This window comes from Panthera onca, chromosome D3 (genome assembly GCF_046562875.1).
Source record: "Panthera onca isolate mPanOnc1 chromosome D3, mPanOnc1 haplotype 2, whole genome shotgun sequence".
NCBI classification, from domain to species: Eukaryota; Metazoa; Chordata; class Mammalia; order Carnivora; family Felidae; genus Panthera; species Panthera onca.
The window spans coordinates 40,370,025-40,396,113 of NC_138350.1; the positions used below are offsets into that span (position 1 = coordinate 40,370,025).

The 26,089-nt window shown below is 34.6% G+C and overlaps 1 protein-coding gene across 1 annotated transcript in view; it reads right to left on the reverse strand.

Moving 5' to 3' along the window:
• The window catches only part of SMCHD1 (structural maintenance of chromosomes flexible hinge domain containing 1), a 156,068-nt gene that overhangs the window by 25,794 nt on the left and 104,185 nt on the right, over nt 1-26,089 (reverse strand). The window contains exons 35-44 of the mRNA XM_078435388.2: nt 21,002-21,089; nt 20,038-20,169; nt 19,021-19,173; nt 10,555-10,681; nt 10,267-10,386; nt 9,013-9,098; nt 6,829-6,951; nt 2,894-3,084; nt 1,109-1,218; nt 574-644 (exon numbers count right to left, since the gene is read on the reverse strand). Coding sequence (XP_078291514.2) covers nt 574-644; nt 1,109-1,218; nt 2,894-3,084; nt 6,829-6,951; nt 9,013-9,098; nt 10,267-10,386; nt 10,555-10,681; nt 19,021-19,173; nt 20,038-20,169; nt 21,002-21,089 — 1,201 coding nt within the window. The remainder of the gene's footprint in view (nt 1-573; nt 645-1,108; nt 1,219-2,893; nt 3,085-6,828; nt 6,952-9,012; nt 9,099-10,266; nt 10,387-10,554; nt 10,682-19,020; nt 19,174-20,037; nt 20,170-21,001; nt 21,090-26,089) is intronic.

Here is a 26,089-nt window from a genome sequence, read left to right on the forward strand (position 1 = left end):
CAAGTGGTGTCTTTAGAAGAAGGGGATATAGATACGCATGGATGTGAAGAGACACAGGGAGGACTATCCACAAACCAACGAAGGAGGCCTGGAATAGATCCTTTCCTCACAGCCCTCACAAAGAATCGATACTGCCCACACCTTGAATTTGGATTTCAAGACTCTGGAAGTGTAAGTCAATGAATTTCTATTGTTTAAGCTTCTTAGTCTGTGGTACTTTGTCAAAGCAGCCCTAACAATAAGTAAGAGCTCCATCAAATTACATTTCCACAAACATTATCTGAGAATATTCTTTTTCCAATACCATCATCAATAGCAGATACTAGTTTTGAGATAATTTCAAATCCCCCAAACATGTCTCATTTTAATTTGTATCCTGGCCCATTCATTCACATACTGTGTCCAGTTTTATGCTGCTTGTCAATTTGCAGGATTTAAATTGGTTTTGAAAAGGTTAGTCATCTGAACATTATCACAAAATTATTCCTATATAGGGCCTTAAAACGTAAAACTTTAAAAACACACATTACAAGTAGAGCTAGAAATTAAAAAAAAAAAAATTCAAATACATACCTCTTTTCTGTAATGATTGGCAGCATCCAAATTATCCAAAATAATGGTGTCTCCTAACAGCATACCAAATACTAAAAAAGTTCAATAAATTTTTTAAATTATCATATCTTTGGTCATATTAAAATGTTGGCATACAAAATTTTCTTAGAATGCTGACATCAAAATTTTACCCCTCTAACAAGAAAAAAAAAAAAAAGAGAATTAAATATTAATCAAACTAGAACTTATAAAAAAAATAAATAACGTAAATTTCCATAACCAGTAATTTGTATATCTGGATCATAAGTCTTAACATCTGTATTATAAAGTCACTATAGGAGCACCTGGGTGGCTCAGTCAGTTGAGTGTCCAACCTCAGCTCAGGTCATGATCTCACAGTTTGTGAGTTAGAGCCCCACGCTGGGCTCTTTGCTGATGGTGTGGAGCCTACTACCTTGGATTCTCTATCTTCCTCTCTGCGCCTACCACTCCCCTCGCCCCCCACTCTCTCTCAAAAATAAATAAAGTTAAAAAAAAAAGTCACAATTTTCTTTACCTGTTTCACAATGTTCTACGTTGTCTGGAAATGTTAACAAATCTCGGGCAAAGACTGGATCTCCAATGGGTTTAAAATACAATTTTCCATTTCGGTAATGAGGTAGAGGTCTGAATGAAAAGAAATTAAATACTAAAGCAAATATATATTTTTAATTAAAAAACATAATAAGAAAAGCATATGTATACGTTGCTTATCATTATTGTGGTCATTTAAATCAATTCCTTATCCACAAGTGACACTCCTAAATGATTAACTATGAGAATAATATATACTATATAAGAATATCTGTTTAGTTTTATCGGTGCTACTAAAATCAATATAAACTGCTGTTGGGTTTAACAAGGAAAAAAGAAAAGCAGCCTCAAAAGTTGCCCCTAAATGAGATGACTATTTCATGTGGAGAGTGGCCCTAGCACGGATGGGGAAAGAGGCAAGGCCCAAGACAGAGACCCATGTGAGGGAGGGAGATCGAGTACTCTGGCTCCCTGTCCTTTCCATACAGGGTACAGAATCAGCAACGGCAGCCCAGAGAGAACAATGAGATTCAAGAGATGGAGGCTAACTAGACTGTCACGACCTTTCCCTTACACATGGTGCTGGTTTTTGCAAATGTTGAAAGTAGGAGCACTGCAGGGTAGGGGTGGCTCTAGGAGATAGTTATTAACTCAATCTGAGTAAGAGGCACAATACCAGGAATGGAGAGAATAACTAGCTTCTAATGCAAACATTAGCCCCAAATACCAAATTCATACTTTCCCCTAAGTCAAATATTAACTTGGTCTTCACAGATTCTGCAGACAAAAGAAGCCCTCCTAAAGGGAAAAATTATTCATACAAAAAGTATTACCCTCAATGAACACAGGAATTACTGGATTTCCTGTGTTGTTTAAAATGAGTACTGACTAGTAGCGAAGTGGGAGATTTTAAAAGCAGACAGATTTGAGTTCAAATTCTGGTTGTTTCCTCAAATCATTTTTAGATCACAAAATGAAATTAATATGTTAGTTTAATAACATTCATATATAATATTAATAGAGGTCCCATTCTCCATCAAGTCCCTATTCCTACCCAATTGTACAACTTTGTTTATAAGTCTGAGAAAATTATTCATTAATACTCCATTATACATTTTACTTTGTTTTGTTACCATTTCCTTCTAGTCTTTTAAGCTCAAAATCAGAGTACACATAAGGCATTTTTAAATTTAGATAAAAAATGCCTAATTGGTTTGCATAGTTATTCCTTAAAAACATACTTTGAAAAGTAAATTGAGGAAGTAATTAAAACTAGATTTATATTAAAATAATAATACAACATTCTAACTAGTCTTTTACATTTCAACTTTGCTATTGGCAGTTCCAATGCAGACCTTCTCTACCTAAATGATGACTGCTTTTCTTCACAGAACATAAACAGGACAAAAGACATGAATCTACACTCCTACTCCAAATAAAAGAGTTTTGTATTTCATCAATGATATTGACATCCTTCCTGTTACAAAAGCCAAAAACTTGCTTTGGATTTGTGTGCGCATGTGTGACTTATACACAAATAACATTTAATTGGCAAATTAAACATGCCCAGCATATTTGATTAAGTTCACTGCAATACTCATCTTAATGAAGTATACTCATTTGTAAAGAAGGTAAAGATACCCTAGTTAATGTGAGTCACTGCTCAGTTTGTTTTAGGCATCTTTTACAGAAACCATTTCAAAATTAAGCACTTTGATAACAGAAAAGTGATTTCAGAAAAAAATCATTACTCCCACTTTTTTCTAACCTTTTCCAATCTGGAAGAGTCTTCTTATAAATAGAATCAAGGGGCAACACCTGCTGACGACCTTGGGTTTCATCATAGATACGACGTGCAGCATCGGTGGTCAGGGTGACAACACAGTCCATGTCACTCGCCAGATGCCAAGAAATAACCATTGCGGCTCTGTCATCTTCAATTTGTGCCAGGTGTGCAATCTACAACCCATTTTTTAAAAATCAGGTAAAAAACTTTTAAATATATAAAAATTTGATATTAAGTATTTTAAAAACCCACATCTAAACAGCAAAAACTTTTCTGAAATACTCACATGAAAATTCTCAAACTATAAAAGCTTACTGGCTTAAATAGTTAACGGTCTATTCTGCTATTAAATTTTGGAAAAACTGTTTCACAGAGTAAACTCCTGTAAACTTTGCAAATGAGCAAGGAAAAAATACTTAGAATGTTATTAGCTAATTAATGATATATATGATATCTTCACTACTGGGATAGATCTTAATTGATAAAATAACCATAAAAAAATAAATACATATGAAGGATTAAGATTCAACTAAACATAGTTATACATCACATACCCTCTAAGTAGACACCTCACTCCAATATACAGTATTTCTTCCAGAAAACAAATCTAAATGTCACAAATAAGAATAGTTTCTTCTGCTTATAAGAACACACTGGAACTTAGAATAAAGTTACTTTCCTATTTACAAATACTTCAGTATTTGTACATTCTTCTTTTTTAACTTTTTTTTTTAATGTTTTTATTTATTTTTGAAGGAGAGAGAGAGACAGAGCATGAACGGGGGAGGAACAGAGAGAGAGAGGGAGACAAAGAATTTGAAGCAGGCTCCAGGCTCTAAGCTGTCAGCACAAAGACTGATGCAGGGCTCGAACCCATAAACTGTGAGATCATTACCTGAGCCAAGCTGGACGCTCAACTGACTGAGCCACCCAGGCGCCCCTAGTTACAAACATTCTTGCTCAAAGTCCAACAAGATTGAAATTTTGAGGCCAGCTTCAAAACCTCATTCACTGCATCGTTATGGTAGCATCTATCCTTTACTCTTACCTGACCAGGTTGCAAAAACATGCCCTAGCAATGAAAATGTCCTGTCATTGTTAGAAACATCACAATGTCTACTCTTGTTTTCTAATCCTCTAAGTTAGTGGAATAAAGGTAAGAAGAGAGATATGCAAAGAAACTAGTATATGTAAATGAAGATTTAAAAAAATGTTCTAACAAACAAAGGAAGGATTAGAAGAGGCAAATCAAAGTAAGTGACCTCATTCTACTTGTAACCACATGTGTGAGGACAGGTGCCCATTCTGTGGTTGTTCTACAAGTACCCTGATCTTATAATTGGGTTATTTCTTAATAAAGATATAATTGGAAGTTCTCACTAGGCTCCTTAACATTACACTTTCTTCTTAAACTTTCAGGTGATGTGAAGTATATATAGGATTTTCTTTTCCAAAAACACAATCCTGTAGAAAACACGAACCATTTTTACTTGTGTACCATATACAGTGTTCTGTTCATTCAAGCTTTAACTATTTTTCAGCTCTTTTAAGCCCACCCTAGCCATTTTTCATGGATGTCATGACTTCTTTCTCAGGAATGGGAGATGAATGGCACTTAAAGGAAAGAAATACAGGGGCGCCTGGGTGGCTCAGTCGGTTAGGTGGCCGACTTCGGCTCAGGTCATGATCTCACAGTCCGTGAGTTCGAGCCCCACGTCGGGCTCTGTGCTGTCAGCTCAGAGCCTGGAGCCTGTTTCAGATTCTGTGTCTCCCTCTCTCTGACCCTCCCCCGTTCATGCTCTGTCTCTCTCTGTCTCAAAAATAAATAAACGTTAAAAAACAAAAAGAGAAAGAAATACAGACGGGATTTCAAGGTATTTGGAATTCAGGAGAGGAAGACTAAAACATCCAAGTTAACTAAGGTATTCACAATTACAAAAATAAACACATTATAAAGTCTAGGTGAAAAATCTCCTCTTGTCCCTTACTATATTCCATAATTATTAATTCTAGTTTAGAATTATACCAGAATAAATACAAGAATTTTTTTTTTTTCCTAGAGGAATCAAGGAAGATTAAGCATGATATGGAGGGAGTAGAAATTTTTCTCTTGATGGTTAGGAGAGGACTTGTATTCTGAGAAGCCAAAGGAGAAATTATGTAAAATGAGATTTCAAAGGTTCTCCCAGATTTTCAAGATCTGTGATGAGAAATATTTGAATGGAAGACTAAAATATATTTATTCTGTTGAAATTTATTTTATGCTTTGGTAAAAATCTTACCTACTGAGCAAGAACTTTGTATCAAATAACCACTGAATGTGTGGACTGTTAGCCTAACATTTAGACTAAGCTTAAATTGTACGACTGCTTCTTCTACAAAGACTACCTCTTTCTATAAATTCTTTAAATGGGTTCTGAGGAATAACAACTTTAAAAAATATAAATCAGAATCTTGTTTTCTAATTTATGAATTTATAACTTAGTTTTTCAGTTTTCATATTTTGGATTTAAGTAATAATGCAACACATTAATGGCAGTGCTACCATTATTGGTTTAGGTAGTACACACAGCTACACACTTTGAGAGTAACCATCACCTTTTCTTTTCACTGTGTAGTTGGCTTTTGGTGCTACGAAACTGTTTATAAAGAAACTACAATGGACTTTGGAGTCAGAAAAACCTTGGTTTATGTCTAAGTTCTGCCTCTTACTAACTATATATTGACAATTAAATTCCTGAACTTCAATATCCTCATGCAAAACGTAGAAATACTATAAAAAACTCATACAGTGGTTGTAAAAGTAGTATGATGCACATAGGCATAAAGAACACTGATTAACATCCAGACTTTGGAGACAGACTCTGCCTGGATTTGAGTCCATGCTCTGCCGCTTACCCACATGCAATGTAACCTTGAGCAACTTTTTTTTTAATCTCTCTACCTCAGTTTCAGTTTCCTCAATTTTATTTATTTATTTATTTTTTAACGTTTATTTATTTTTGAGAGACAGAAAAAGACAGAGCATGAATGGGGGAGGAGCAGAGAAGAGAGGGAGACACAGAATCTGAAGTAGGCTCCAGGCTCTGAGCTATTAGCACAGAGCCTGATGTGGAGCTCAAACCCACGAACTGCAAAGTCATGACCCGAGCCGAAGTAGGACTAACTCAGCCTAACCAACTGAGCCCACTCAGGTGCCCCTCAGTTTCCTCACTTTTAAAACAGAGGTAAAAGCAGAAAGGAGACATGCATATGGAATGGAAAAGTTCAACGAGTAAAACACAAATACGTAATAACACCACAAACCATAACATCATTAAAAACTAAAGGTGTTGGGGACATCTACAAGAAAAACTTTCTATAAAACAGAATGTTCAGGATTGAATAATCAAAAGATAAAAATGAAAATACAATTCATTTGACAAAAGGAAAAACCAAAGAGGCAAAGAATTAAAGAAGGATGGAACTTCTTCTTTAGCAATTATGTATGAAGTTTTCTGCTATTGTTTTTTAAATTCTAGGAGCACCCCAGAATTCACTAACATTATTAGACTCAGAGAAATTCTTACCTTTTTCTTTTGTTGTCTCACTGAGGTTTGAGTCACATGAAAAAGTCTTGGCTACCTATAAAGTCATCTGACATGAAAGTGTCTCTAAGCAGGTAACAAGCCTCGGACTGAGACATACTAATTTCTGCCACAGCCCTCAAAAGTAAGAATTATGGAATTCCACAATTAGGAAATATGCCAGTTTTGAATTCCGCCAAATCACTATTATGGTAATGAGAACGAGTAATTTATGGGAAAACATTAAAAAGTACAAAAAAACCTGACACTTTTTATTATGATGTTACTTTAAACACATTTTAAACATAACATAATAAAATTTACTGCCTCTTAAAAGGCTTAAACACAAACCTTTCCCAAAACATCTCCAGTGGCTTTAGTATAGTTTGGAAGAGTACATGATCTTCTAGGTTTTTTCCTCAGTTCTTCCTGTTCTGATAGTTTTCTTTTCAAAAGTGCTTCAATGTGCGGCATCTGTAATTTGTAAAGAAAAATTAACTATAAGACCAATTACTCCTGTACCAGACATCCCAGAATGACAGCAGAAAAAAATCAACAATCTGTACAACTCAAGAACATAAAGTCATTACACAGGCATTACTTTAAAAGAATGTGGCTCAATCCCAGACTTTAGGCTCTACTACAAAGCTGTAATCATCAAGACAGCATGGTATTGGCACAAAAACAGACACATAGACCAATGGAATAGAATAGAAACCCCAGAACTAGACCCACAAACGTATGGCCAACTAATCTTTGACAAAGCAGGAAAGAATATCCAATGGAAAAAAGACAGTCTCTTTAACAAATGGTGCTCGGAGAACTGGACAGCAACATGCAGAAGATTGAAACTAGACCACTTTCTCACACCATTCACAAAAATAAACTCAAAATGGATAAAGGACCTGAATGTGAGACAGGAAACCATCAAAACCCTAGAGGAGAAAGAAGGAAAAGACCTCTCTGACCTGAGCCATAGCAATTTCTTACTTGACACATCCCCAAAGGCAAGGGAATTAAAAGCAAAAATGAACTACTGGGACCTTATGAAGATAAAAAGCTTCTGCAAAGCAAACAACCAACAAAACTAAAAGGCAACCAACGGAATGGGAAAAGATATTTGCAAATGACATATCGGACAAAGGGCTAGTATCCAAAATCTATAAAGAGCTCACCAAACTCCACACCCGAAAAACAAATAATCCAGTGAAGAAATGCGTAGAAAACATGAATAGACACTTCTCTAAAGAAGACATCCGGATGGCCAACAGGCACATGAAAAGATGCTCAACGTCGCTCCTTATCAGGGAAATACAAATCAAAACCACACTCAGATATCACCTCATGCCAGTCAGAGTGGCCAAAATGAACATATCAGGAGACTATAGATGCTGGAGAGGATGTGGAGAAACGGGAAACCTCTTGCACCGTTGGTGGGAATGCAAATTGGTGCAGCCACTCTGGAAAACAGTGTGCAGGTTCCTCAAAAAATTAAAAATAGACCTACCCTATGACCCAGCAATAGCACTACTAGGAATTTACCCAAGGGATACAGGAGTACTTATGCATAGGGGCACTTGTACCCCAATGTTTATAGCAGCACTCTCAACAATAGCCAAATTATGGAAAGAGCCTAACTGTCCATCAACTGATGAATGGATAAAGACATTGTGGTTTATATACACAATGGAGTACTACGTGGCAATGAGAAAGAATGAAATATGGCCCTTTGTAGCAACATGGATGGAACTGGAGAGTGTGATGCTAAGTGAAATAAGTCATACAGAGAAACACAGATACCATATGTTTTCACTCTTATGTGGATCCTGAGAAACTTAACAGAAACCCATGGGGGAGGAGAAGGAAAAAAAAAAAGAGGTTAGAGTGGAAGAGAGCCAAAGCATAAGAGATTCTTAAAAACTGCCAACCCTCAACTGAGGGTTGATGGGGGGTGGGAGGGAGGGGAGGGTGGGTGATGAGGTATTGAGGAGGGCACCTTTTGGGATGAGCACTGGGTGTTGTATGGAAACCAATATGACAATAAATTTCATACATTGAGAAAAAAAAAAAAAGAATGTGGCTACAGAAATGTAAAGCTTCCACCTCACTGACTTTATCTTAGTTAAGAAATATATAACCTACGATAGGATTTCTCTTTTGTTACACACAAAGAAACAGAAGTTTAAAAAAAAACCCTATTGTCATGTTCTCGCATTTTCTTTGCCACCACATATACTGGTTATAACTTATGCAGCCCCTTCAATGCAGTTCTCAAATTGGTGGATTATTAATTTCACTTATTGGGGTCATTACATTAGAAATACAAGTTGCAATTTCTTTGAAAAAAGCACTCTATCATTTTGTTAGTCCTTTTAATGGTTAGTAAGTGATTAGACTGCAATCCACATGTCTTGGTACCCCTGCAACAAGAGTGCCTTTAACATTCTAAATAAAAATGGATGGCAAAAAAAAAAAAAAAATTATAGACTAGAATTTAATTAAAAAATTTTTTTTACATATACTTGGAAACTGTACCTGCTGTGTTGTAGGAATGTCAATATTATGTGTTTTTAGTTCAGTTTGCAACTGAGCCTCTTTTAATTTTGCTTCTTCAACTCGGCCTAAAATTAAAAACAAACCTGTATCAATTTGTAATAACCCCCAAAAGACAGTTTTTGAAAAATATTTTCAATCTCTTGGTTTTTTTTCCTTTTTGATTGATGCTAAAATAAAATATATAGTAACTATTTTAGAAATTCAAAATGAAACAAAGTCTAAAATTAAGATTTGGATCTAATACACAAAAATAAAAAACAAATTCAATAGGGTTATGGAAGATATTATATACTACACAAAAATAAAAAATACACAAAATAAAAAACAAATTCAATACGGTTAAGGAAGATATTATATACTAATACTGCAAACTCCAAGTAATCTTAGATAAATCATTTAATTCTAATCCACATGACTATGCATAACATACATAATTGCCTAAAGGTTGTGACAAGAACCAAATAAGACTTTATAAAAATAATTTTTACTGCTATTACTGACGTATTATCATCATCCTATTTAGCTCTAAATATCGTTCATCTTAGATATACAAAAGTGTGTACTCTGAGGCAGGCAGAACAAATTTGTTGGTTAATGCTTCAACATTTTAATTATGTAATTAACACAAAGCCAAAAACCATAGTGAAAAACTCAAATAGAAAAACATAAATGATTCAGCAAATGCCTTATCTTAATATTCAAAATTTATTAAAAATTGCAGCAAATGTTGTGTGCACTGACTTACAAGTAACTTATGTATTTCTATACAAGTGTGCGCTGCCCTGTACACCTCCATGGTGTGACATACTTCAGATATTTTAAGTAAAATACAAGACTCAATACATGACTCAAATTAAAAATTAAAACACCTATCACTTCCGCAGTAATACTGTCTTTCAATATCTTTTGCCAGAACCTGAAGCTGGATATAAACATCATTATCACGTCAAAAGCCTTAAACTTATACAGATATCTAATAAAAAAAAAAAAAATTCAAATTTTTATAGGTAAGCAGAATATAAATTTATTTAAAATGATAGAATACATCATCCTAAGACCAAATAACTAATAAGGTATTATTGCCTTACTTACACCATTGTTGCAGTGTTCTGCAGTTTACTTGTAGTTCAGGAAAGCAAACAATTTTTGTTTCTCATGGTCTCAACTTTCTGCCTTACATTCCCCAAAACCAATTTTTTTTTTTTTATTACCTTTGAATACAAAATGACTTACACTTCATTTCATCAAGAAGCTGTTTGCTGGCTTCAAATAAACTTCTGTACATTATAATATTCTTAGATACCTGGTCCTTTTCTTTTGTAAGTGCTGCCATTTGTTGTTGCTTCTTAACATCTAAGAAAAACATTCAGATGATTTACTTCAAACAATCCTAAAATTGTGACTTTTCCAAAATATGTCATAATTAGAGAACTAAAAAGCACCAGGTTAATGGAAAGCAAAACAAGGTTATCTGAAGAACCACAAGAATAAGAAAAATCCTCTATTTTCCTAAAATCTTACCATTGTAAAACATAAAGGGTAGGATATATGGTTCTAATGTTCTTGATAGAGCAGGTAGCTGAGGCTCAAATATAATAAAATATTCAGTACTATCTCTTCCAGGACTACTTTCTGCCAGCACTAGATTCTGTAAAAAGAAAAAAAAAAACAGTAAGGAAAAACAAGATTTAAGAATGTATATGTCAACGTATAAATGTTATGTATCTCATTGTCTTCTATTTCCAAGTGGTAAACGTTCAAGGCAAAAGGCATTGACTGATCCTTAAGATCCATTAAACATTCACTAAAACATCAGCACCACCCAAGACATAAAACTTTTTACCTTTTGGTACTGGTTTGAAAGTCAAATGATCTTATCAATAAATACATTATACAAAAATTATATATAATAGATAATTATAAGAAAAAGTATCTTTTCTTTCAGAACGCAAGTATCAACGGCCACTTACTGTCTTGACCTGCAAAGTCTTCTTGATGCCAACCTTTAAGAAGTTGAAGCAGTGTGAAACAGCTGATGGCATGAAAGTTATAAAAACAATCACAAAGACATGCCCAAAGCCCAATGCTGAGTTTAAGTTACAGCTGTTACCATGGAAGTAGACCCACTAGTCCCAGGTGACCAAACAAAAGATCCTAAAAAGCTTGAAAGATTTGTTTTCTTTTTAATTATATTTTCATTAATGCATACACAAAAACACTTCTGATATATTTTAGCTTAAGACCATAGCACATAACAATACTGCAAATTACAGTTACCTCCTAAATTATTTATTACATTCTTATAGGAAACAAGGATACTAGCTGTTTCACTAGTAGTTTTACACTACTAGTACAATTCACTGATAGAGAAGTAGAATTTTTAAAAGTTTACATTGGTAAAAATAGTGTAGAAAAATCCATGAAATAAAATTACAAATAAACTACAGATAACAATTTTCTTTCCAAGGAATACAGAATACAAGCCCACCATTAAACCAAGGCGCAATCACACATAATTTCTGAAAATTGTTTTCAATGTATTTACATGAATAGTCACACAAAAATAAAATACAAGTCACATTTTATTTTTTTTTTAAATTTTTTTTTCAACGTTTTTTATTTTTTTATTTTTGGGACAGAGAGAGACAGAGCATGAACGGGGGAGGGGCAGAGAGAGAGGGAGACACAGAATCGGAAACAGGCTCCAGGCTCCGAGCCATCAGCCCAGAGCCTGACGCGGGGCTCGAACTCACGGACCGTGAGATCGTGACCTGGCTGAAGTCGGACGCTTAACCGACTGCGCCACCCAGGCGCCCCAACAAGTCACATTTTAAAAATATATAAACTGAACTTCATAGTTCAGCAGTTGGCTTTTAGCAAGGAGTCTGACTTGTTGATCAATGCAAGTGAATGTCTAGATAGCACTTTGTAAAATTTATGGAATGGTATAGGTATACTACACTATATCCTCTCATCAGGTGAACAATTAATTTGCTTACAAATTTTAAACTAGTATTTATAAATACAGCAAAGAAAATATCTTTCAGTATTTCTATGTATGTTCTCTAGAATAATGAGAAACAGAACTCATTAAAAACACTATTTTAATAGGTACTATCAAATTTCCCTTCAAAAAGCCCATCAATTTATCCTCTCATCATTAGAGTGTAAAAATACCTAGTTTCCCTGAGGCTGGCCAACACTTAATTATCAAGTTTCCCCCCTCCACCCAATGAAATGGATTAAAAAGAACCAGTCATTATTGGTTAGCATGTCTCTGACTGGTGTTAAGGTTATGCTTCTTGTTTATTGGCCCTTTATATTTTCTCTTCCATTAACTGCCTGCTCATATTCTTCAGTGATTTATTTTTCTACTAGATTGTCTTTCTTCTTATTGATTTACAGGAAGTTCTTAAGGAGATTTAGAAATACGTTTAATATACCTAACCCAATACTGGTGTGAGTGCACTGCAGTATTTCTACACAATTTAATTAAAAACATTTTTATTGTACAGTCATATAATGAATCTCTACATGCCCACCCTTCAGGGTCAATAACTGTCAATATGTTGCCACTATTCTTTTAATTCTGTTCAAGATAAGATTATGGTACATAAAGTTTTAACTTTTTATGTTGTTAAATATAAAATCTTTTATGTATTACTACGGAGGCCCTTCCTGGAGCACCTGGGTGTCAGTCAGTTATGCGTTCAACTTCAGCTCAGGTTGTGACCTCAGGTTGTGACCTCACAGTTTGTGAGTTTGAGCACCGCATCGGGTTCTCGACTATCAGCTTGGAGCCTGGAGCTGTGTCTCCTGCTCTCAAAAATAAATAAACATTAAAAAAAAAAAAAAAAAAAAAAAAAGAGAAGGCCCTTCCTATTTCAAAGTTTTATGGTTTGTAACCTCTGATGTACAGCTTAGCAAGAGAAAAGGATACAAAGAATAATGGAAATGAAGAGAACTGAAGAGTCCGTTAGTGGATCCAAGCATAAATGGGAGTTTGGAATATGGGGAACGAACAAATCCATAGTGGAATAAAAGTTAGAAATCTTTTTCAGAAATTTCTAGGGGCACCTAGGTGGCTCAGTCAGTTAAGCGTCCAACTCTTGATTTTGGCTCAGGTCCTGATCTTATAGTTTGTGTGTTTGAGCCCTGCGTTAGGCTCTGCACTGATAGTGTGGAGCCTACTTGGGATTCTCTTTCCCTGCCCCTCCCCCTGCTGTGCTCTCTCTCTCTCTCTCTCTAAATAAAAAAACTTTAAAAACTTTCTTAATGTTTACTTTTAGGAGGGAGAAAGAAAGGGAGGGAGGGAGAGAGACAGAGAGAGACAGAAACAGAAACAGAGACAGAGTGTGAGCGGGGGAGGGGCAAAGAGAGAGGGAGACACAGAATCTGAAGCAGGCTCCAGGCTCCGAGCTGTCAGTACAGAGCCCGATGCAGGGCTTGAAACCATGAACTGTGAGATCATGACCTGAGCCTAAGTCAGACACTTAACCCAGGCACCCAAAAATAAGCTTAAAAAAAAAGAAAGTCTTAAAAAAAAAAAAGAAACTTCTAGATCATACCTCAAGATCATAAAAGTCATATATGAATGACCCAATGCAAATATCATCCTCAATGGGGAAAAACTGAGAGCTTTATCCCTAAGGTCAGCAACAAGACAGGGATGTCCACTCTCACCACTGTTATTCAACATAGTATTGGAAATCTTAGCCTCTGCAATCAGACAACACAAAGAAATAAAAGGCATCCAAATCAGCCAGTAGGAGGTCAAACTTTTGCTCTTCACAGATGACGTGATCTATATGGAAAACCCAAACATTCCACCAAAAAACTGCTAGAACTGATTTATGGATTCAGCAAAGTTTTAGGATAGAAAATCAATGCACAGAAATCGGCTGCATTCCTATACACAACAGTGAAGCAACAGAAAGAGAAATTAACAAATAGATCCCATTTACAATCGCCAAAAACCATAAAATACCCAGGAAAAAATCTAACTTAAAGAGGTGAAAAATCTATACGCTGAAAACTATACAAAGCTTATGAAAGAAATTGAAAAAGACACAAAAAAATGGAAAAAGATTCCATGCTCCTGGATAGGAACAACAAATATTGTTAAAAATGTCGATACTACCCAAAGCAATCTACATATTCAATGCAATCCCTATTAAATAACACCAGCATTCTTCACAGAGCTAGAACAAATAATCCTAAAATCTGTATGGAACCAGAAAAGACCCCGAATAGCCAAAGCAATCTTGAAAAAGAAAACCAAAGCAGGAGGCATCACAATCCCAGACTTTATTCAAGTTATACTGCAAAGCTGTAATCATCAAGACAGTATGGTACTGGCATAAGAACACACACTCAGATCAGTGCAACAGAATAGAGAACTCAGAAACGGACCCATAAATGTATGGCCAACTAATCTTTGACAAAGCACAAAAGAATGTCCAATGGAATAAAGTCTCTTCAACAAGTAGTGCTGGGAAAACTGGACAGCGACATGCAAAAGAATGAACCTAGACCACTTTCTTAACAAAAATAAACTCAAAATGGATGAAAGACCTAAATGTAAGACAAGAAGCCATCAAAATCCTCAAGGAGAAAGCAGGCAAAAACCTCTTTGATCTTGGCCGCAGCAACTTCTAACTCAACACGTCTCTGGAGGCAAGGGAAACAAAAGCAAAAATGAACTACTGGGACCTCATCAAAATAAAAAGCTTCTGCACAGCAAAGCAAACAATCAGCAAAACTAAAAGGCAACCGACAGAAAGGGAGAAGATATTTGCAAACAACATATCAGACAAAGGGTTAGTATCCAAAATCTATAAAGAACTTATCAAACTCAACACCAAGAAAATAAATAATCCAGTGAAGAAATGGGCAAAAGACATAAATAGACACTTCTCCAAACAAGTCATCCACATGGCCAACTGACACACGAAAAAATGCTCAACATCATTCATCATCAGGGAAATACAAATCAAAACCACAATGAGATACCACCCTACACCTGTCAGAATGGCTAACATTAACAACTCAGGCAACAACAGATGTTGGTGAGGATGCAAAAAAAAAGAGAATCTCTTTTGCACTGCTGGTGGGAATGCAAGCTGGTGCAGCCACTCTGGAAAACAGTATGGGGGTTCCTCAAAAAATTAAAAATAGAACTACCCTATGACCCAGCAATTGAACTACTAGGTATTTATCCAAGGGATACAGGTGTGCTGTTTCAAAGGGACACATGCACACCCATGTTTATAGCAGCACTATCAACAATAGCCAAAGTATGGAAGGAGCCCAAAAGTCCATCGATGGATGAATGGATAAAAAAGATGTGATATATATATATACATATGTATATATAGATATATATATATACATGTATATATATATATACACACACACACACATATATACACACACACACACACACACACAATGGAGTATTACTCGGCAATCCAAAAGAATGAAATCTTGCCATTTGCAACTACGTGGATGGAACTGGAGGGTAATAGGCTAAGTGAAACTAGTCAGCCAGAGAAAGACAAATATCATATGACTTCACTCATAAGAGGACTTTAAGAGATGAGACAGATGAACATAGGGAAGGGAAACAAAAATAATATAAAAACAGGGAGGGGGACAAAACATAAGAGACTCTTAAATATGGAGAACAGAGGGTTACTGGAGAGGGTGTGGAAGGGTGGATGGGCTAAATGGGTAAGGGGCACTAAGGAATCTACTCCTGAAATCATTGTTGCACTATGTGCTAACTCATTTGGATGTAAATTAAAATAAATAAATAAATAAATAAGAAATTTCTAGATGACGTAAGCAATAAAGAGAATTAGAAAACAACTTGAACAATAGGCTTAGATTATAACCTGAATTAAACAATACACATTCTTTTCAATCAAGTGTGGAACATTTAATTATAATTAACCATTATATTATTGTTATATTAACAAATAACTAGTCTTGTTCTGAGCCAGTATTTCCTAAATGTCCATATTGACAAGAACTACCTGCTTGTTACATCAGATTCCAGAGCCCCTATCTTAGACCTAATAAATCAACAGCTGGGCCAGAAGCCAAGAAGGACTTGAGAGTTTTCTGCTTATTCAGTGGGATATTAGGAACCTCTAGTGGAAAGTCATATGAATGACATGAAGCTTAGATTCTATATATGCAGCTGCAAGGGAATAGCTTAAGTCACCATCTTAACCTCATAAATGTGTACAGCCAGAGTAGCAACTTCAAATGCCTACAAGGGGAGGGGAGGTCAAGGAAACAAGACAAAAGTAAGTGGGCTAGGTGTATTCTTCCAACACAAACCTACTTTGCACATTCAAAATGTTTTCTTTGTCTTTCAACATGTGGCTTTCATTACCTAATTTTTGTTAGGGTACAAGAAAATTTCACTTTTACTCTCTACTATAACAAAAATAAAAGAACAAGTGTGAATATAAGTAACAAATGACAACTGCCCTCAATGTCAAGAGATAAAAAGAAGTGGCATGAATACAAGGGACTGGAAAATCCTTCTGCCCTAAGAGAATCATAGTCCAGTACTGCCAGATCTTTAGAATTCTCCAAATAAATCAGAGATGCAGATCATTATGTAAAACCTCCAGAACTTCAAATACTGGAAACTAATTAAGATGGAAATGCTGTAATGGCCTGTCACTGACAGACTAACCAATACATTTACTGCAGGCCAGGTGCAAGTAGGCAGGCTCCCCAATTTTAAGCCTAATGTTATTAAAACAATGTAGTATTGGCACTGGATTAGATAAAAAGATGAACACTGGCAACAATAAAAAAAAATACCAGAAAGATGGGGCGCCTGGGTGGGTCAGTCGACTGAGCATCCAACTCTTGATTTCAGCTCAGGTCATAATCCCAGGGATGTGGAATCAAGCCCTGCATATTGGGCTCCACACTGAGCATGCGCATCCTCTCTCTCTCTCTCAAAAATAGATATAGGGGCACCTGGGTGGCTCAGTCAGTTAGCATCTAAATCTTGATTTAGGCTCAGGTCATGATCTCATGTGGGATCCAGCCCTCCTGCATCAGGCTCTGCATTGACACTGCAGAGGCTGCTTGAGATTCTTTCTCCCTCTCTTTCTGCCCCACCCTGCCGCTTGCTCTTTCTCTCTCAAAAATAAACAAACATTAAAAAAAAAAATATATATAAGAGGGGCGCCTGGGTGGCTCAGTCAGTTAAGCGGCCGACTTCGGCTCAGGTCACGATCTCGCGGTCCGTGAGTTCGAGCCCCGCGTCGGGCTCTCTGCTGACCGCTCAGAGGCTGGAGCCCGTTTCGGATTCTGTGTCTCCCTCTCTCTGACCCTCCCCCGTTCATGCTCTGTCTCTCCCTGTCTCAAAAAATAAATAAAACGTTTAAATAAATAAATAAATGAATGAATGAATGAATGAATGAAAGGTGACATTTCAGATTTACAGGTACAGGAAGAATTATTCAATAAATGATACCAAGAAATTTAATGAATTTGAAAAATGTTAAAAACAATCAAAAGATTAATGGCATAAGAGTACTAGGGCAGGAGTTGTGGACATAATCCTTTCTTCCACTCCAGTATAAACAAAGCTAAAATCTAAAAAACAAAATCAGGAAACAATCCTTATATACAAAAGAACATGATTATCTGTAATATAAAATTATGAAAATGGTGAATATTCCAGAAGACAAAGCATCAAGGGACAATCCTAAAAAGATCAAGAACAAGAAAAATATTCAACCTCACTAATAACAAAATATTTTTTTAAATATAGGAAACTTGGGTTAGAGTTCCAAAAATCATTGATATTTAGGGCTGGTAATATTATGAAGGTAAATACACATTATTTCTGGTGGGAATGTAAACTAAACAGCAATTGGCAATATCTACCTACCAAAAGGCTTAAAATTCTGCCTCCAATTCTACTTCTAGCAATTTCTAAAACAAATAATCAGACATATGCAAAAGGATGTACACAGAAGAAACCTGATGAAAGCATTGTTGATAACAAGCTTTGGAGAGCAACTAAATTTCCACTTAGGACTGATTAAATTATGATCATAATACAATGACGTAAGTTTATACGTACTGATAAAATATGCCATGCATGTGTTAAATAAAATTTTTATAAAAGCACAGTTTTATATTAATGAAATTTTATACCCTACTCATGTATATAAATAATATACACATGGGGTATCTGTGCAGTGTTTGTATATATACAGAAAATCTGTAAGGTAAGTCTCACTAAATTGCTAATCAACATTATCTCTGAAGGGTGATTAAATAGTGACTGTTTTTGAAGTTTCTGCACTGTGTATTTTTTATACAAGTAAAAGTATTGCCATTTTGAAAAAGAAAAGTAACAAAGATAAGCTTTTTATAAAATTTTTTCTAGATATGTATACATTTTTTAAATATTTATTTTGAGAGAAAGAGAGCGAGCACAAGCAGGGGGGGGGGGGGGGACAGAGACAGAGAATCCCAAGCAGACTCCATGCTGTCAGCCCAGAGTCCAACTTGGGTTCCATCTCAGCAACCGTGAGATCATGACCTGAGCCAAAATCAAGATTCAGATGCTTAACTGACTGAGCCCCTCAGGTGCCTTGATATATGTATATATTTTACCTGGGCTATATTATATTCTATTTCTATCCACAGAATGGTAACTTTTCAATGAAACACGAATATATTATCACCAAAGCTAAAAATCCCTACAATCAGAGAAAAGAGTCATCCATAGGGAAAAAGAGGTTCTTGCTTATAGTAAGAATGATCCTGGATCCAATGTGTAATAGCTTACAGCAAAATCACAAAGTATTTCCACTGACTTTTCAATTTAATGCTATACTTAGAACATCTTCATAGTTATATACACAAAAGAACGGGTATTTAACTCTGTGGTTTATAATATTAAATACAGAAATATTATCTACCAGAAGACATAAAAATTACCGTGATTTCGGCTGAGCCTTTCACAAAGGGAAATTCCAGCGTTCTAACTTTCCCAATAAAGAGTGGTGTATCTGTATCTTCCTCATTAGAACCTTTAATTGTAGCTACTACAGTGCCAACCAAATCAATTCCAGTTTGATTATTGTAGTCATCCTTCAAGTAAACAAAAGATAAATTAGAAGAACTGGTAAGGAGATTAAATCCAGAAAAGGAAATGAATGTATCAGAAATGCAATATAAACTCTAAATATCTAATTATCATCATCCTTACTCCAAACACAGAATTCAGTTCTCGGATTAAGAGCTCCACAGGCAGAAAATAATCTGAGAAGCTGTAAAAGAACCAGAGCCTTCCATCTAATATAATGATTTATAACTTTCTATATTAAAAGGACTCCCATTTTAAAATTTCACCTTGTCTTTTACTTTTATTCATCTATTGATCTAGGAAGAGAAGAATGATTCACCCGTCTAAAACAGCAAAAAACTTTCTGAAAGGAGTTAAGTATCCCACCAGCAAAATTTTCCATAAAGGTGAAGTCGGCTACTGTGTTTTACATATTTTTGTTAATATTCTCAGCAGCTCTATTGCTGCTTACTCTCTCGGTAGTAAGAAGCTTTAAAGAGCTCATTGTGATCAATCATCAGAGCAGATCTCTCAAAAATAATTATTTCCTTCTGTCCCAATAGTGAAATGGACACTGAGGAATCAATTTACTTCACACATATTCATAATACATACATGAAAGAAAGGTATGTATTAGGAAAGGTAGGCAAATTCCTGCATTTTTGAGTCAGTCCTACTTAGTATATCTGGATATATTTTACGTATAATGTTACACATTCTCTGTATTCAAATACAAAGGTGTTTATAAACATTTCATTCACCCACACAAATTTTCCATATTATCTTAAACTGAATAATTAAGGTCTAACTCTATAAATAACTATTCTGCACACTGAAACTAGAAATAATTTTTCTTATTCTTTGCAATTTCGGAAGTAAATAAACATTACCGTAATAATAAGATGTAAATCTTTGGCCAAGGTCCTACTGGCAACTGAACGAACATTTGAAACAGCTGGTGTAGCTGGCTGGATTTTAGGAACTAACTTCACAGGTTCATTAGGTAGAACATCAACTATAATCTTACAAAACAAAAGCAGCATTGTGATGAATAATATATTGATGGTTTAGTATTTAAGAGTAAGACAAGAAATAATGCTAGTATATACTAAATAAAATGAAATGTTACCTTCTAAAATAGATTTTCTTATCTCCTAAACTTGGAATCAACTTACTTTTTAAATTCAGAAAAGATAAATTTTTGCATGTTAACAGTCATCTAAGAACAAATTTAGGGGGATTTAAAAATACAGACAATTTTGGGGGCACCAGGGTGGCTCAGTCAGTTAAGTGTCTGACTCTAGATTTCGGTTCAGGTCATGATCTCAGGGTTTCATGAATTTAAGCCCTGCATGGGGTCTGTGCTGACAGCGTGGAGCCTGCTTGAGATTCTCCCTCTTCCTCTTCTCCTCCCTCACTCAACTCTCTCACAATAAATAAATAAACTTTAAAAAAAAAAAAAGCAGATTTTTAAAAATTTAGTACACTAAGATATTGAATGGAGATGATGTATATCAAAATTACTTTAAATTTCATTATTCAGAATTACTAGTATCTAAAATGTTATTAACTGAAAAATTTTCATGTATGGTTGATAGAAGTAACCTTATCATGATAGACACTAAAATGCTTACTGGAGTCTTTGAAATAAAGAGAAATGGAAAAAGGAACTTCTACATCAGGTCATATTAATGAACATAATTTAAATATATTCTTTTCTAATAGTCCTGAAAATTGCACTATTTATACTTTGCATCCAATAATTAATTCACTTTTAAAACAAAACCTTTTCATTCCTACACTAGGCAAGAAAATGTAAAGCTAACTATAGTATATAAAAAGAGTTAAGCAAACCTGTTCACTGTTAAGAATATTTGCTTTATCCATCATAAAACCAAACTGGATACAATAGGTCCCCACTTTGTTAGGAATTGCTTTATCCCTAAGTTAGAAAGAAAGAGAAGATCACTGACAACTTTTAATTAAAAAGAGAAGGAATTCAAAGCATCAACATTTTCTGTTCCTTCCACAAAATTCATACAAAAACAATTGCTATTACTAAATTTGCCTTCATTCAACAAATATTTCCCATAATATCAAGCTTTACTTCAGGTCTGTCTTACCTGGATATTCTTTCCCAAAATACCCAGAAACGAAGCTCTGGATATGGCAAAAGTTCACAAGAACAGGAATATAAAGCTGACAAACTAGTAAACACAAAAATGCTGAGTTATGTGTCAAGTGAATTTTGCCTTGTTTCTACAAAATAAATATCCAACTCACAGTTTTATATTTCAAAATTATAGGATATCCTGATCTTTTTATATTACTGTTTTCCTTTCAAGCACCATTCTAAATATTTAAGTTTACATATAACACAAGGCATTCACTATGACTTACTTATCAATAAAGAGCTCAGTACTTAATAAGAGGTACACATACTAGTATGCTTTGATCACACCTAATGAAAGCAAAAACATGAATAACATTTTCTGGTATAACTTGCATGATATGTGCAACACGGCTCTAGATCTCTAAGGTGGCTTTTGCATGTCATTCACATTCTCAAAATACTGGATAACGGAGTAAAAAAGAACAAAGGCTTTGAATATGTATCTGTACTGAAATCCCAGAACTGCAATATATATATGAAAACTTGGAGAAAATAATCTATGTCATGTTTCTCCAAGAGAAGAATTCCTAATAAAGTCATAGTAAGACTGAAACAAGACCTCTGCTTCCAAATGGCAGACAAACTCTTCCTGATGAAGACAAGCATATTTTATTTTTATTTTATTTTTTAAAGTTATTTTTTAATTCCAGTATAGTTAACACACAGTGTTGTATTAGTTTCAGGTGTACAATATAGTGATTCAAAATTCAACACATTACTCAGTGCTCATCATGGTTAGTGTACTCTTAATCCCCTTTAACTATTTCACCCATACTCCCCACCTGCCTCCCCTCTGGTAACCACCTGTTTGTTCTCTATGTTTAAAGGTCTGTTTTTTTCGTTTGACCCTTTTCCCCCTTTTCTTCATTTGTTTTGTTTCTTAAATTCCACATATGAGTGAAATCATATGGTATTTGTCTTTCTTTGACTTATTTCACTTAGCATTATACTCTCTAGATCCATATGTCTTGATATTTAAACAAGTGTATTTTAAAAGGCATTTGCTTGAAGATGTTAAAGAGATAACAAACAAAAGTGAAAAATAACTCAACAGGATATAAGATAGCATGGAGATCCTGGGAAGGGAGTTTCACATTTAAGGCTGCTTTAATCAATCCTGGGAACACATCCTAGGCATAGAGGTGAACCTAGTCAGATAGGCTTCCAAGGGAAAAACCACTCAGCTTTGAATCATGTCAATCTCTGAATGTGGACTTAAATGATAAAAAGACTGCTACTGGCCCAAATAACAGAAGCAAATGTAAACCCAACCTGGAGAAAGAAAACGCCTGACACTTCAAATTATTTCCATAAATATTCATAAACAAAATGTATGGTAAACAATAAAAAACAGGTACATAAAGAGGCAAGAAAACTAGAATGAAAACCGACAGAAGCAAAAGACCACTGAAACAGACCAAAAGGAACTTGAGACAGACTTTTAATAAACTCTGGTTACTGCTTCTTAGGTAATAAAAGACAAGACTGGGAATTCCAACATAGAACTGGACTTCAAAAAGCAAAAACAAAACTAAACTAATAACGCCAAACAGAAATTATTTATTCAAAGATGGGTTTAATAGCAAACTGGATACACTGAAGGTATTTCAGAAGAAAATATCTAGAATGAAGGGAGACAAAAAAAAGAGTGGCAAATAGAGAAAAGAGGATGAAAGACTGAGAATGATGTAAGGACTAATATGCCAGAAAAAAGAAGAAGGAAAGAATGAACAGAAGCCATATTTGATGAAATGGCTGATAGTTTTTATAGGCTTTGATTTTATGGTCTTTGAGTTTGAAAAATTAAGTAGAATAAATAAAAAGAAATCCATGAATAGGCATGTCATAGTAAAATTGTTGAAAACAAAACTTAAAGCAACCAAAGAAGAGTGGAAATGATTACTTTTCAAGATAAAAATAAGGCTGACAGCTTAACTCCTCAACGTAAACAACAGGACAGTGAAGGCTGGCTTGAAAGTACTGCAAGAAAGAACTGCCCATCTAGAATATCATTTCTAAGAAAAATACTCATCTAGTACGAAGGTGGAGTAAATATATTTTCAGGTAAAAAAGAGACAATTCATCGCCAGATGTACACTAGAGGAAATACTAAAGTAACTTCCTCAGATGCAAAACCTGAGTGGAAGATTAACAGAATAAATGAATTAGTAAATCTAAATGAACACTATATAAACTAATACTGTATTCATAGGCTTGACATATACAATAATGAAGGCATTTAAGTTGAGAGAAATGGTGTTTAAGTGTTCTAAGATCCATGCAGGCCAAAGAGAGGGCAAAAAATGCAAAGTGTCATCACACATTGCTATAGGATGCCAACTATGCATGCTGAAATCGCTTTTAAAAAACCCACTTACAGAACAGTAAGATCGTATAACTACCAAGTTAATGAGAAAAACAATAACTAAAAACACTTAATAAATTCTAAAGAAAAAGGAACAAAGAGTAGGAGGATCAAATAAACAGGTTGAGTCAAAAGCAAGTGCTTTCAGTTATTATTTGTAAGATCTAAACTTTTCATTTAAAAGATTATTTTAAAAAACAACTACAATGCCATCTATAAAAGATCACTTAAAATATAAAGATACAAAAGTAATGAAAAAAGATATTTATCCAAAAACTCTCATGATCCCTAAGGTGGCTTTTGCAGGTGACTTATATGGAAAGTTGGTATACTGTTATCAAAGTAGATTTCCAAGCAAAAAGCATCACTAGAGAAAAAAGGTGAATACTTCATAATGTTAGCAAATTCAACTGGCCAAAAAAACATAATAATGTAAATATGTATGTAAATATTAACATAGCCTAATAAAATGTGTGAACACTAACAGAACTAGGAGGCAAAGTAATTCCGTACTCATAATGGGAGATTTACAACACTGCTTAAAAAATACACCTACACAGGGGTGCCTGGGGGACTCAGTTGGTTAAGCGACCGACCCTTGATTTTGGCTCAGGTCATGATCTCACAGTTTGTGAGATCAAGCCCTGTGTTGGGCGCTATACTGACAGCAAGGAGCCTGCTCAGGATTCTCTCTCTCTCTCCTCTCTCTCTCTCTCTGTTCCTCCCCCACTCGCGCTCTATCAAAATAAACATTTAAAAATATATATACAGTAAAACCTTATTTTGTGAACATAATTCATTCCAAAAACATGCCTGCAATCCAAAGCACTCGTATATCAAAGTGAATTTTAAGAACCATTGGCTCAGTTGTGATTATTCGGCATCACGTACTACTTGTATTGCAAAACATCACCTGTTTATCAAGTTAAAACTTATCAGAAATGTTTGCTTGTCTTGCAGAACACTCTCCAAAAAAGTTACTTGCAATCCCAGGTTTTACTGTATATAGAAAAATTAAAAATATAGAAAAAAGTTAAACGTAGAAAAATGAAACACAAGGATTACCAAATTTTGAATTAATGAACATAACACTGTACTTCACGTGCAGTGTTTATTATTTTCTAGTGTACATATTTACCAAAATTGACCATATGCACATACAACAAAAACAATTATTAATTAGTTTCAAAGAAATGGAATTATTAATAAGGTAGGCTCTCTGATCACAGTGGAATTAAGCCAGAAATCAGCAACAGAAAAAGAATAAGAAAATCCCCAAATTCAGAAATTAAAAATATACTTCTAAAGAATAGCCATGGGTAGAAGATGAAATCACAATCGAAATTAGAAAATATCTTGATCCAAATAATAATGAAAATACAATGTAAAAAAACTTGCAAAATTTATACCTCTACATGTATAAACACATATATTTAAACATAAGTATTTATAGTCACATATATGTATATACAGGCTGAAAATAAGCATGTTAAGCAGCAATCCTAAGAAGTTTTAAAAAGGCAAAAGTTGGTTCTTCAAAAACACCTACAATATTTACATCTCCTGGTAAGATTACTTGAGTAACAAAAAATAATGTGAACAATGGGAGATCACTATAGATCCTACAGGCATTAAAATTAAATTATGAATGAATTTTTAAATTAACATAAAGAATGCCAAAATGAAAACTGTAAGTTACCAAAACTGACCAAAGACAACAAGGAAATATAAATATTCATTTAACTGCTGAATTTGAAGAAACTGAATCCATACTACAACCTTCCTCCCCAAAACTACAGGCACAGATGTCTACACTAATGAAATCTACCAAACATTTAAGGAAGAAATAACGACTCTCACACAAGATCCAGAAAATAAACCAAGACTTAGGGCCCACTTCTCCCTGCTACTTTAGTGAGGCATTCATGACCTAGATACTAAACCTAAAAAGAACATTTAAGAAAGTGTAGGCAACCCTGACTCATTAATGTAGATGAAAAAATTCCAAACAAAATATTAGCAAAACAAAACGGTCAATACATAAAAGAGGTTATGCATCATGATGAAAATGGATTTACTCCAGTGATACAAGACTGGCTGAATGAACATTCAGAAAATTAATGTTCTGTAAAATTCAGCACATTAAAAAGGAAAGGAAAAATATCACATATTACCTCAATAGATGATAAAATCTAATGTCAATCCATAATAAATAGAAATTCTCCTACTAATGATTAGAAATGAACAGACTGATAAATCTATCTACCAATGAAATTAGGAACTGGGGATGAATTAGAATGACCACTCTCATCATATCTAAAATTTTACTGTAAGTCCAAGCCAGTTAAATATGGCAAGAAAAAGAAAATGCACAATGACTGAAAAGTAATAAACCTATCGTTAT